We start from the raw sequence: 12,699 nt of genomic DNA, 5'->3' as shown, positions 1-12,699 counted from the left end.
CCTCCTGCTGTGTTTTCTTCCTCTCTACCTCCTGTGTACAGAGTTTCATCTCAGCAGCACTAACCGTGGCTGAGCATTGGGAGGTCCTTCTTCCTGTGTGCTTGTGTGCACGCACACCCAGCGTGAACGAGGGCTGGGAGCCTGACTCTGCTCCTGGCAGCTCTGCTGGGTGCTGCTGGGTAGCAGAGCTCTGGTTCCAGCAAAACTAAGCTGAGCCCAGTGCCAAGCCCTTCCCAGCAGGTTGTTGCTCTGCTGAGGCACAGGTATCTGCTGCAGGCATGGCACAAGCAGCGTGTCTCTCTATCCTCCTTTGCTGCAGTTTGTAATCCTGTGTGTCAGCTTAACCCACCAGAGAGCGGGTTGGAGTCCTCACAGTAAAGATCCACTGGCCTGGCATCACCTGAGGTGCCCTGGCATAGAAAATGAACACTTCCCATCTGACAGCTTTGATGCAGCCTCCTGTGAGTAAGGAGAGCTCTGATCTGGTGTTCAACTTCCTGACCCAGGGAGATGGATGAGGAGGGGACAGGAGGGCAGGGGGAGCAGGGGGCTGGCTGGCAGAGCTGCAGTGAGAGGCAGGTTCCCCCCCACAGCCAGGCAGTTGGTATCCCAGAGCACAGGCAGACACAGGGCTGCCTGTTTCAGTTGGTATCCCGGAGTACAGGCAGACACAGGGCTGCCTGTTTGTCCACCCAGAAACACAAACCTGGTGCTTTGCTGTTCTCTGGAGCATCTCGAGAGGAGAGTGCCCAAGCAGTGTCCCAGCAGCTGGGGGAGCTTCCCTTCCCTAGGGGAGCAGGGGAGCTGACTTTGGGCAGCAGGAAGACTGTACTGCTACAAGTGATGTCAGGGGACCCAGCAGGCACCAGGTACCTTCCTGTACGACGTGATTTCACCAGCACAGTTAATGCATCACTAGCTAAGAAGCCAGAGAGAAATTGCCATATGGCCCAGCCTGCTGTTCCTCTACTAGAAGCACCAAACCCTATCTGTACTCCAAAGGCACAGCTTGTTCCTGCTCTAGCATCCACGTGTGCAGCAGGAGGGAGCGGAGCTGCTGCTGTCTGCTTGGCAGGTACTGGCTGGCAGAGCCGAAGGTGGAGGTAGGACCCCCATTTCAGTCCCTCCCTGGGGTGCAGGAACACCTTCCAGGCTCCTAGGCTATGGAGCAAACAGCATCATCCCCTTTGGGGGCTGGAGGGACCAAGCCATGGCATATCCATCTCTCTGGCCCCAGTGCAGGCGTGGAGGAAGCCTGTTGAGGCAGAGGTGTGCTGTGCCGCGCGCTGCGGGTGCCTGGCCTGCTGTGTGCTCAGACGTCTGGGCTGGCTCTCAGCTGCCAGAGCGTGACACTGCACAGGGCTGAGTAATAAGGCCTGGCTGTGCCTGTCCTGTTTGTGCATCGCTGACCCAGGCATCTCCCAGCCCTTCTCTGGCTTCTCTCCAGCACCTTTCCCTGCTGGCACCGACCTGGAGGTCCTGGCTTTGTCGTGGGGCTGATCAGCCTCGCAGAGAGATGGCTGTGACTGCCTGTGGCTTCCAGCTCCCCAGGGATGGAGACAGTGGGGCTGGGGGAGCCAGCCTGAGAGGAGAGGTTTGGCAGATGGCCTGTCTGAAAGCACAGCCCAGGCAGAGCTGGCCCCACTGGTGCTGTAAGTCTGGCTTGTTCACATGGGCCACTGACTGAGAAAGCTGCAGAACAGCCCTGGGTGGCCCAAGTGGGATGCAGCAGGTGGGGCTCAGTGTCCTTGTTTGTGCGTGGTTGGTTCCTTCTGAACCCTGGCCCTGCCCTGCTCTCAGGTCAGAAGCTGCCAGAGGACCTTTCCCAGCCCCGGCTGGCTGCCGGTGGGGCAGGGTGTGGGCAGGCAGCTTTCTCTGGCTCTTGGAGGGAGGATGGCTTTGAAGGGCTGGTGACTTCCTCTTGCTGTGCTCAAACTAGTCCAAACCCTTTCAGCACCTGAGCTGTGGCACAGGGACTCCCTTGGGTCACTTGTTCAGCAGCATGAGCATGTTGGTGTGGTCATTCCACCCACACACAGTGCTCTCCCGTGTGGCTGCACAGTGCCCTGTGCTGGCTGGTGGTGAGCAAAACATGGGTCACAGCAGAGCGGTCTGTGGGCAGAGGATGGTGTGTCTGGGGCTGGGTGGGCTCAGGGGCACAGTCAGCTCAAGCTTTGCATGGGAACACTGTGCAGCCCTGAGGAAAACCCCTTGATTTCTGTCCCTCCACCACACATCAGTGTGACCACAGCTGCCCCGAGTGCTGTGGGATGGTGCTGCAGTGCTGAGGTCTGTTGTCTCGTGCAGGGCTGGGCTCCAGGCTGTGCTCCCCATCGCTGGTGATGCTTTGCATGCTCTGATCACCCAGAGACCCTCCCCTGGGCCTGCCTGCAGCACCAGGTTACCTCTGGGGGGACCAGCAGAGGACTCTGCATAAGCCCTCTGGATCAAGGTGTCTTCTTTCTGCATGTGATGAGTCCTGTCAGGCCTCTGTCACACCTGCTGCTACCAGCAAACAACCCCTATCCCAGTATGGAGCGAGGCAGCTGAGCTGTGTGAGGGAGAGTCCATTTGCTTCCAGCCAAACCTCTGCTGAATTCAGGGAAATCTCCAAGGTCAGTCTGCTTCAAGCTGTAAGACAGCTCCTTGTACCCTGTTGGCGTGTCATCACTGCTTCTGCTGTCTGGCTTTGGTTCTTTCCAGGCTGACTGGGGCAGCAGCTCCTTTCCCTCCAGGAATTTTTAGGGAGGATGTTTCCAGAGGCAGTGTGTGGGGGTGGCTGATCTCTGCTGGCTGGGCTCCTATCAGGAGGGAAGGCTGGAGGAGGTACAGCCCGGCAGCAGAACCCTGCTAACCCAGCTCCCTCTGCTGCCTAATGAGTTTCTCAGGGTATTTTTAGCTGCACATAAACTTCAGGAAAAGCTTTTCTGCGGCTGAGCACGCCGTGGCCTTTGTTCAGGCTGCTGGGCGCGGGGCGGCGATGGCGCGGCTGCGGTGGCTTGTTGCAGCCCTTCTGCTCCTGAGCACAGCAGCCTGCTGTGCAGGGCTGCAGGAGACCCTGGGAGCGATGCTGAGCTCCTCCTGACCCACTCTCACCCCCATACAGTCTGCAGCTTGCTTTGGCAAAGCTGCTGGTTCAGGAGCAGCTCAGGAAGGAGCTTTCAGAAAGGGCTGCTCTTCCTGGGGGTCTGCAGGTCTTGGTGGCCATCAGAGGAAACTACCTCTCCTCTGCCTGCTGCCAAGAGCTGTCTCTGTTGTAAAGTCAATTTGTAGGTGGAATTAGCACATTAAATGTGCTGGAACTTTACTTCAAGCTCTCAGGGCTGGAGGAACAGGGGCAGTGAGTGGCTTCCTGTGGGCTTTGTGTCCTCCTGGCTGCTAGAGTGCCGGTGTTGAGAAGGGCTCTGTCTGCGTGCTGTCTCTCCTGCTGTGGTCTGGGGATCTCTCCAAGCCATGTGTGTGGCTAGTGGGGCATGTGTTGCCCTGTACTGCTGTCACAGTGAGTGCCCCTCCCAGGGTGCCAAGGTGGCTTTTGCTGCTGTTGTCCCTGTGAGAGGTACATGGGTGTGGGGGCGAGGCCAGCCCATGCCTTGCTGTGTTCATGAGGTGGCTGGGATAAAGGAAGTCACAGACTTCCCCCATATGTTAAGACCTAGCTGGCATTTGGAAATGGAAGCTCAGCTTCTAGGAGCAGAGTTGGGAGCTGGAGTGTTTGAAAGTAATTACCTCCCCCCTCCCCACCCCTTTCCCCCCCAAGTAAGGGGTGACTCAGCTCCATGGTCACCAAATTTCCACCTGCCAAAGGCACCAGGCACGTGGTGAATGACCAAAACGGCTTTGTAATCCCAGCAAGTCAGCCACAGAGCCTCTGCTGTGTCCATGCCAGAGGAGCTCCTGCCAGGAGGGGCAAGCAGGAGCCTGGGGAGCAGCTCAGTGTGGGGTTACTGCTAAGTACCCACCTCTCCCTGCTCGCAGCGGCAGGCAGGCAGGACAGGAGCTTGCCTGTGGTCTCTGCTGCCTCGTCCCTCAGCCAGGCTCTCCAGATCGTGCCTGTGCTTTCACAGAAGTCTCCTGTCTTGGTCAGGATCATCTGTCTTGATCTATTTTTATGAACTCCTGTCCCTGAAATAGCTCTGGCACTGAACTCCCGCACCCCTTCCGCTTCCTTGCCAGGGGACTCCTCGAAATATCTCTCCAGCCTGCCAGGGGCTCCTGCAGCTGGGGCTGGGGGTCCCCAGCCTGATGCAGGGCTGAGGGTGCTGCTGCACCTCATAGCCCCTCTGCCAGTGACCTGCCCCAACAGCCTCCACACTTGCAATAAGGGCAAGAAATGCAGGAGTTCAGCTGGAAGTCAGGGCTCTGGGCTGTTTGCTAGCAGATGAAACCACATGTGACGGTGTCTGTTCCTGCGGTAGGACCTGGGTGCTGGTCCAGCCTGCTGGGAAATTCCCTGTGGAGGATCTGAAGGTCAGAATAAAGATGCTTCTCTCTCTCTCTGCAGGCAGGAGCAGGGCTGAAAATGAGCTACTGCTAATAGCCTGCAGCATCTCTCTGCTTAATGGAGTGGAGAATAGAGCTTGGTGCGTTGCCCTGTCACCCTCCTCAGTGCAGGGTCGAGGTCTGGGCTCCTCAGGCCATGAGCCAAGTGCTGTGGTGATGCTGCTGGTCGGTGTGAGCTGCCCCTGGGGCACGACTTCAGTCTGAGATAGCTGGTCCTGGAGCTCACTGCTGGCTGTGAAGAGCAGGGATGGCCTTTCCCAGCCCTCAGGGGCAGCTGGTTGCAGGCAGGAGCTTCAGAAGGGATTTGCTGGCTGCTCTCTGTCCTAGGTGGGGTCACAGCAAGTCTGAGTGTGCTGTGAGCCAGGTCTCTGGGTGCTCAGGCTGGGTCTGAGCTGTCGAGATGGTCAACCCTGACCTGCAGTTCTCATCTGGTGACTTACTGGGAGGTTGGGCTGCACGTGTGGAAACTGTGTTGGTGCCACCATGTCACACAGTGGCTCCAGGAGCTCAACTGCATCCTCTGCAAGTGATGCTGGCTGCATGCAATGCTGTTGGCTTGCTTGGTGCCGCTGTGGGGAGCAGCCTGGAAACTGGGAACGTGAAGTTCTCACAGGTTCACATCCAGCCTGGCTTCCTGTTGGTACACGTGAGCTGAAATGACCTGTTCGATGCTGCTGCCTGTAGTCTGGAAGAGGGACTTTGGCCTTGTGGGGTCTGTGAGCCCTTCCCAAGGGGCCTGGGAGGTCTGTGAAGCTTCATGCTGCCAGCAGGAGAGTCGAAGTCAGGGCACGTTCATCTGGGGCTCTGCAGGGAGACAGTGACAAGGTCTCCAGGTCTCGGTGGAAACTCAGCAGCTCCCACCCTCTGGCACTGCCGTCCCCCTCCCGTCTGCGTGGCCGTGCCAGGACTGGCTCCCTCTCCCGCTCTCGAGGAGCACGGCAGGAGCTGCCCAGGAGAGTCGATTCCTCAGTTCCCCTTGCAGAGCTGAGGATCACCGGCTTGGGCTCGATGCTGAGCAGTGCCCGATAAAAGGCAGCGATAGAGCGCTGGGTTAGTTGAGCCATCCCAAGCGTTACCCCGTAACCAGCAGCCAGAGGCTCCTGCTCCATCTCCAACCGCCGCTGTAAGGGGGTGCGGGTCCCCCGGAGCGGTGGGAAGGAGCTCCCCGCGCCCATCCCCGCGCCAGGGCCGCTGCCAGGCGCTGCCTGGCTTTGTGCCTCCACCTGCTGCCAGCAGCCGGTGCTGCATTTTAGCCTACATACCTGGGGTGTGCTTGGGGATGGGGAGGGGAGGCAGCGGCGGGGTGCTCTGGGTGCCTGGTGGGTGCGAGGGAATCTCATCCGGCTCCTCTCCGTGTGAAGGGACAGGGCTCGGGTTCCTCCCGCTGGCCTTGGCAGTGATGTGCCCTGGGATGCTCCTCGTAGGGCTCATTCTGCCTGCGGGATACACCCTCCTGGGTGTCCTTGGGTCCCCGTGGGCTGGCCCGGCGAGCTGGGGGACAGAGGTGCAGCTCTTCAAACCGCAAAGATGCGAGTCAAACCCCCCTCCCCTGCCTCCTGCCTGCATCGCAGGGCTGGGGTCAGGGAGGGAGAGTTACCCCCCTCTCTCTTCCCCACCTCCCTGTCACATAATCTGCTTAATCCCCTGATGACAGGGCTGGTGCTGCTAACAGGCACGGTGTCTCTTCCCTCCTCATCCACAGAAGAGCCAGCCCAGTCTTGGCTCTTCCTACCTCCAGGAAGGACCCCACAGAGCAGAATAAACCCAGCTGGAGTTTGTGGGGAGCCAGCTCTGCTCTTGGCACTGCGGCTTTAAAAACAGAACCTCTCTTGTGTTTACACACGTTTAACACCTGTAGATAAACCTTTGTGCTTGTCTTACTGGTAGCAACTGGGGAGCTGCCTGTGGGGAGCTGCCTGGTGTGACTGGATTGCATGGCACTGCCCTGGGAGGGATTCTGTGGTCTGGGGGGGAGGGCTGGAGGGTGTGTGGGGTCAGGGAGCCACCGGGGTCTGCGGCTGCTTTAGCCATGTGCTGAGTCTCGGCTCTGATCCGTGCCCTTGAGGACGCTGCTGCACAGTGGGACATGGGTGAAGAAAACCAGATTTGAGGCTTTAACCTTGTGGAAATCTTTTCCTCTGCTCCTCCTAAGCAGCTGAGCTGAGACTCTGTAGGGCCCTTCTTGGGATGAGGGGTGGATTAGCCCTGGGAGATGGATCTCCAGTTCCAGCTCTTCAGGTCTCTGCAGTCTGCCTGGCGCTTGGAGTGTGACTAGGGCTGTAATGACTTGATGTCCACCAGACCTCTGTACCACCCTCAGACAGTGGCTGTGCTTTCTCACCTTCCCCCTAGCTAGCTGTAGCCTTCTTGAAGAATGACAAACACATCATCCCTACTCCATGCCCTGTGTCATTAGGCTGGGGCTAAGCCTAGGTGCTGGGATCCCTTAAACCCTGCCCCAAACTACCTTGTTGTCAGGGTATCTGGGCATACAACCAGTCACTGGGAATGGAGATCCCTGTCCCATGGGGAGGTGGGTGGCAGCAGATGCTCCTGTTGACTCAAGCGCTGCTCGCTGGGCCTGGAGCTGCACGGGGAGGGGGGCTGTGGGCAGCTGAACACATTGTGTGCTGCCTCTCTCCCCAGAAGATGATCGTGCTCTCCAGAAGATCACATCATCCCAAGGTAATGGCCTCTCCTACTTACCTTTTGCTCTCCTTTCCCACAGGGGTCCTGACAGCTGGAGAGCACAACTTTCCCTTCCAGTTCCTGCTGCCAGGTACGGTGCAGAGAACGGCAGAGGCCAGGACTGTGTAAGCTGGGCTTTGGCAGCCCCCAGGCTGTGCTGAGTGGGGCTCAGGCTGGGTGGCAGGCACAGGCTGGCAGCGTGGCCTGGAGATGCCTGAGGGAGCGTAAGGTCAGGTGCAGACAGCAGAGGAGCTCAGACAAGCATGTACCCTCTGTGCTGGTGCAAAGCCAGGCCTGAGCTGCTGCTGACACTTCTCTAAGCATGGCCCTGCGAGCTCTTGGGTGTGAGCTGGGGTATGGCCTGTGGCCAGCCAGCCGTCCCACACACAGCGTGCTTGGAGAGAGGATCTCTGCTCACGCACCTGTGGGCACAGAGATTCCCTTCTGTGAGGACCTTGCATCAAGGTCACCTCAGTGTCCAGCCCCGGGGTCTTTTTTGGGCTATCCCCATTGCTTGCTCTCTCAGGTACTTGCAGAACTCCTCAGGTGAAGAGGAAAGCTCTTTCAAGGGACTGAACTTCCAGTCCTGAATTGCTTGGCCTGACTCAGCCTTATGATCCTTTCTCAACCCCAGCCTCTGCTCCGACATCATTCGAAGGCCCTTTTGGCAAGGTCCTCCACCAGGTGAAAGCTGTGATAGACACACCTCGCTTCTCTAAGGACTACAAGTGCAACAAGATCTTCTACGTTCTCTGTCCCCTCAACTTGAACGACATCCCTGACATCGAGGTAAGACCGAGGAGCGTGGCTGGGAAGTGCCAGGGCTTCAGAACTTGCCCATGTCCTCTGTGCTGTCTGGGGAATGCCAGTTGTGGGGTGGGAGTACTCTCTGACTTCTGGTCCTTTCCATGCAAGAGCAGGACAAGGACTCCTGATCTATCTTGCCTTGCCATCAGTCCCTGCTCCAAGTGATTCCATGTGCTTCTTTGAAAGATTTAGGTGAATTTCAGTACACAAGGAGAGGTGTTGGCCAGTAACACCAAGTACTTGTAGAGACCTGAGTTTGGGGACCTTGGTTTAGAGAGGAGTATGGTTAATAGGACAGTAAAACTGGAGGGATGGAGAAGTGAGACCTGTTGTCTGTGGCAGTGCTGTGTTGCTGGTTCTTTGCGTCCTCTTAGACCAGGTATTTCCTATTTTTAATCTCTGACTGGTTTCCTGGTGGCTCTCTGTCTCTCCTGAGCCAATATCTCTGTCTGTGCTCTCCTGCAGCAGCCCAACACTATGTCCATCACCAAGAAGTTCAACTACAAGCTTGTGAAAAGTGGCAACATTATCTTGACGGCCACCTCAGACCTGAAAGGGTACATCGTGGGGCAGGCAATCCAGCTCCGCACCGACATCGAGAACAAGTCGGGCCGGGACACCGGGGCTGTGGTGGCCAGTCTGCTCCAGGTGAGCGTCTGGAGGGCAGCGAGGATGGGGAAGAGTCTGGAGGGGAAAATGTACAAGGAGAGGCTGAAGTCCCTGGTCTGTGGCTTCTTGATAAGGGTAGCGAAGGGGCAGTGCTGATCTCTCTCCTCTCTTTGGGGACCAGGGATGGAACCCGAGGGGATGGCATGAAGCTGCACCAGGGAAGGTTTAGGCTGGATGCTAGGAAGAGGTTCTGTACTGAGAGGGGGGTCGGGCACTGGCACAGGCTCCCCAGGGAAGGGATCACAGCCCTGAGCTGGGCTGAGGGCAAGAAGCATCTGGACGATGCCCTCAGTCTCTGGCTTGGCCAGTCCTGTGTGGAGCCAGGAGTTGGACTAGATGGGCCTTATGGGTCCCTTCCAGCTCAGGAGATCCTGTGATTCTCTGATTCAGTGATCTGAAAGGGCAACTCTTTGGCTTATGCTGGTACTCCATCCTCTTGAGGCCTCTCTGAAACTGGGGCAGTTCTCACCAGTGTCACCTCGAGGCAAGGTGGCAGTGAGGAGCCCAGACCTCTGGCTAGCTCTCTACCTGGGTGAAAGAGGTGGTAGAACTTGTTTTGCTTATACCAGCTCAGGCTGCCATATAACGATGGGTATTTCTGCCCTGTTAGGTTTGTTCTCCTTGTTTGACAAAGCAGCTGGGTGGTTTTGTGTCTTGACATGTGTTTGTGGGAGACAGGAGATCACCTGCAGTCTGTCTGCTAGCTTTGCTTTCTCCTCTCTGTACAGAAAGTGGCGTATAAATCTAAGCGCTGGATTTATGACCTGAGGACCATCGCAGAGGTGGAAGGCTCAGGAGTGAAGGCCTGGAAGCATGCAGAATGGAGGGAGCAGATCCTTGTCCCAGCACTGCCCCAGTCCATTCTGCAGGGCTGTAGCCTCATACATATCGACTACTACATCCAGGTGAGTACATGAGTGCTCCTGGGGAGCTCTGTGGGGCTGGGCTGCAACCCCTGTGCTCTCAGCTGTGTGGCGTGGGTGCCTCACGTCAGCTGAACCTTCCCAGTGCAACATACACTGGAGAGGATGCCCCAGTGGATACTGAAGAGGATGTTTTTCTCCCTCCTCCAGGTTTCCATCAAGTCACCAGAGGTTTCGGTCACTCTCCCCATTTATATCGGTAACATTGCTGTGAACAGGGTGCCCCTGAGCCCCACCCGGTCCATCCAGCACATGCCATCTGCAGTGGTACCCAGTGCCCCGCCGGAGGAAGAGGAGGCTGCCAGCGGTTACCACCCTATGGACAATGTCTCCATCCCCACCAAAAGCCATTCCCAGCAGCAGCCGTTTAGCTACGCCCCAGGACTGAGCTTCCAGGAGATAAGAGTGGACTCGGAGCAGACGGGCTCCCCAAACCATCCCACGCTCTGCCTGTCCACGGGAGCCACTGTCCCTTACTACGCCGAGGGGAACGTGGTGCCCGTCCCCACAGCCAGCTCACTCATTCTGCCTCCAGAGTACAGCACGTGGGGATACCCATACGGTGAGCAGCCCGCTCCTGGGATCGAAACGGGCTGGCAGTGTGCTAACAAACAGCTCCTGTGACAGGAGTTTGCTAGCTCTGAGCTGGGTGGGAATGCAGGGGTGTCAGCCTGCTACAGGCTGGTGTCAGAGGGGATGGTGAGGTCTCTCTCTCTGCCTTAGCCTCCAGAGCAGTTCCCCTCTTACAGCTGGAAAAGCCGGCTGTCGACTCCCACGTCTACACCCGTGCCTGGCCTGCGTCGTTGTGAGAGGATTTCCTGGTGCTTAAACAAGCTTTCAGCCTCCCACTGATAGCGAAACTTCTTGGCTTGTGGTGAGGCTGGTGGGAGCAGAGCCAGGAAAATGATGTAACTAAAATCTTCTGTCTGACTGGAGCAGGCCTGCAGCTGGACTCACGACACAGCCTGTGGGGGTGAGAGTGTGAGGCTGGCCAGGCTGGAAGGGCTTGGGGAAATCCCAGCACTCTGGAATCCTGGAGCTGTGCTTGTCCCAGGTGGCTGGGGTGGCAGGGACCGGCAGTGTCCTACCCAAATAAACCCCTCTGTTAGCACTGGGATAACAAGATGCTCGATGTGTTGCCTCAGCGCTGGCTGGGGGCACACAGAGCATGGGTCACCTGTGTTTCGGAGGTGTTGGAGTACATGAGGATGCTCAGGAGAGAAGGGGAGGAATGGAATAGGACTTCCAGGTGCTGGTTTTAACCCCTGTAGGCATCAGGACAGGGATGAGTCTGGCTAGCTCAAAATCTGCCTGTGCACGTACAGACCCCATCTGTTTTGGTAGGGGGCTGCAAGGTCCCAGAGAGCGGGTGCCTACGTATGTGTTAGCTTCACCCAGCACTGAGTTCCATCGTCTGGGGTGAAGGGAACCTCCCAAACACCCACTGTAACTCCTCTTCTCTCTTTCCCCCGCAGAGGCGCCGCCGTCTTACGAGCAGAGCTGCAGCAGTGCCAACTCCAGCATCAGCAACGGCAACTAGCCCCCCCTGCCTGCAGCCCCGCTGGCGCTGCCCAACCCGGGCGCCGCGGCTCGCCTGCCTACTGCAAAGTCTGGGACAGCACAAGGCGTCTTCTTATCTCTCTGGCTGCTTGGTGGGGTAAATGGCACATCCCAGCCTGGGCTTTTGAAGTCTCTTTCTAGGGAGGGGGGGTGGGGACAACCAAAAAAAGGGCAGCCAGAGCAGCCCACGTGTAGGAGAGGTCTGGGAAACCGAACTGTCTCCTGCTGCTGCACCAACTGGTGGAGAACTGGTTTTGCCCCAGGGATGCCCTCTGCAGCAGCCTGTGTTTTTAAGTACTGTAGGAAACACTAACTGCTTTACTGTCAAAGCACCTGCGATGCCTTATCCGAAACGCTCCTGACTTGGCGTGTCTCTGCTGTAGGTGAAGGCTGGCCTCTGTGGACTCTTCTCTTTTGTGGGCCGTGTGCTCTCCAGAAATGGTTTTGACAGCCCTTCCTCCTGGTCCTCTTAGGTCCTAAGGGTAACTGAAACAGGAGTGGGAAGGTCAGGGACTTTTAAAAAGCCAAAAGCACAAGCCCTCGCTGTACCCGCTGTACCAGCTGGTGAGCTGTGGATGGAGAGCCCGGTGTCACCGTGGGTGCTCACCAGCCAGCTCTGGCCTTTTCCAGCAAGGGTGACTTTCCTCCGGGAAGCCGGGCGGGAGGGACCCAGCCTCACTGGCTGCCAGACCCCAGTGCCCAGGATGAGCAGCGCTGATCAGTCTGTGAGCGGCGGGGACTAGACCCACCCGTGTCCCATCTCACAGGGTGTCCCCTCCATCCCAGCTGCCTTTGGCAGGCCAGAATTACATGACAATCAAGTTCCAAAAGTCTGTGTGATGCTACCTCTGCGTCTGCCCGAGGGCCCTGCCTGAGGAAGCCCTGCCCTTGGCACGACCCTCCCTTGGTGCTCAGCATCTCTCGCAGGAGCGGTCCATGCTGCCAAGGCTGCGTGTGACGGTGCTTGGCCTGGGGACTGGTTTTAGCTCCAGTCCCTGGAGCCCCTCTTGAGCCACGGCAGGCTGTGACAATGAATGAGGGGGACACAAACTGCTGCACCTCATTTCCAGCCTCCGATGACCTTGGCAGGGTCGGGGGAAGAAGCTGGTGGATACAAACCAACTCTTTTACTCTCTGATTTTTTATTCCCCCTTCCCCTTGTTTAGCTTTTTTACTATTGACTGCCCAAGCTGAGGAAACCACAAAGCAGATACTTGAGAGCCGCAGGCATCCAGCCACGGCTGGAAGTGTGGACTCCAGACCTTCCCCACCTCCCAAACTTGGTCTCCACGCTGCCTCAGGCTGGGCGGGCAACATCTACCAAACCTTTCCAGAACACCGCGGCCTCCTCCTCTTCCTCTTTCTCCTCCTCCTCTTAGCTCTGCATGCCCCTGGCAGGCAGCTGGGGACAAGCCCTGCTTTGCACTCTTTCTTTGCAAATGCTTTTTAAGTTTTTATTTCTTTTATTAAGTGTGGAACTGCTTTGAGGGTAGCGTAGCAAAGGTGCCGTTCTGAGCAGTGCTGGCACGACATGCACCGATGTTGATAGAAT

General features: G+C 57.5%; 1 protein-coding gene across 1 annotated transcript in view; it reads left to right on the top strand.

Annotated features, from left to right (window-relative positions):
• ARRDC1 (arrestin domain containing 1) overlaps positions 1-11,201 on the top strand; it is a gene marked incomplete at its 5' end in the record, with an annotated part of 35,807 nt that extends 24,606 nt beyond the window's left edge. Inside the window, 6 exons of the mRNA XM_084272480.1 lie at positions 7,229-7,279; positions 7,823-7,977; positions 8,461-8,643; positions 9,393-9,569; positions 9,738-10,149; positions 11,063-11,201. Of these exons, the coding sequence (XP_084128606.1) occupies positions 7,229-7,279; positions 7,823-7,977; positions 8,461-8,643; positions 9,393-9,569; positions 9,738-10,149; positions 11,063-11,127 (1,043 nt within the window). The 3' untranslated portion in view covers positions 11,128-11,201. The remainder of the gene's footprint in view (positions 1-7,228; positions 7,280-7,822; positions 7,978-8,460; positions 8,644-9,392; positions 9,570-9,737; positions 10,150-11,062) is intronic.
• Positions 11,202-12,699: the final 1,498 nt, after the last annotated feature.

The sequence above is a fragment of the Gallinula chloropus genome (assembly GCF_964237585.1).
Source record: "Gallinula chloropus genome assembly, chromosome: 18".
Lineage (NCBI taxonomy): Eukaryota > Metazoa > Chordata > Aves > Gruiformes > Rallidae > Gallinula > Gallinula chloropus.
This window is presented reverse-complemented; position numbering and strand designations above follow the sequence as displayed.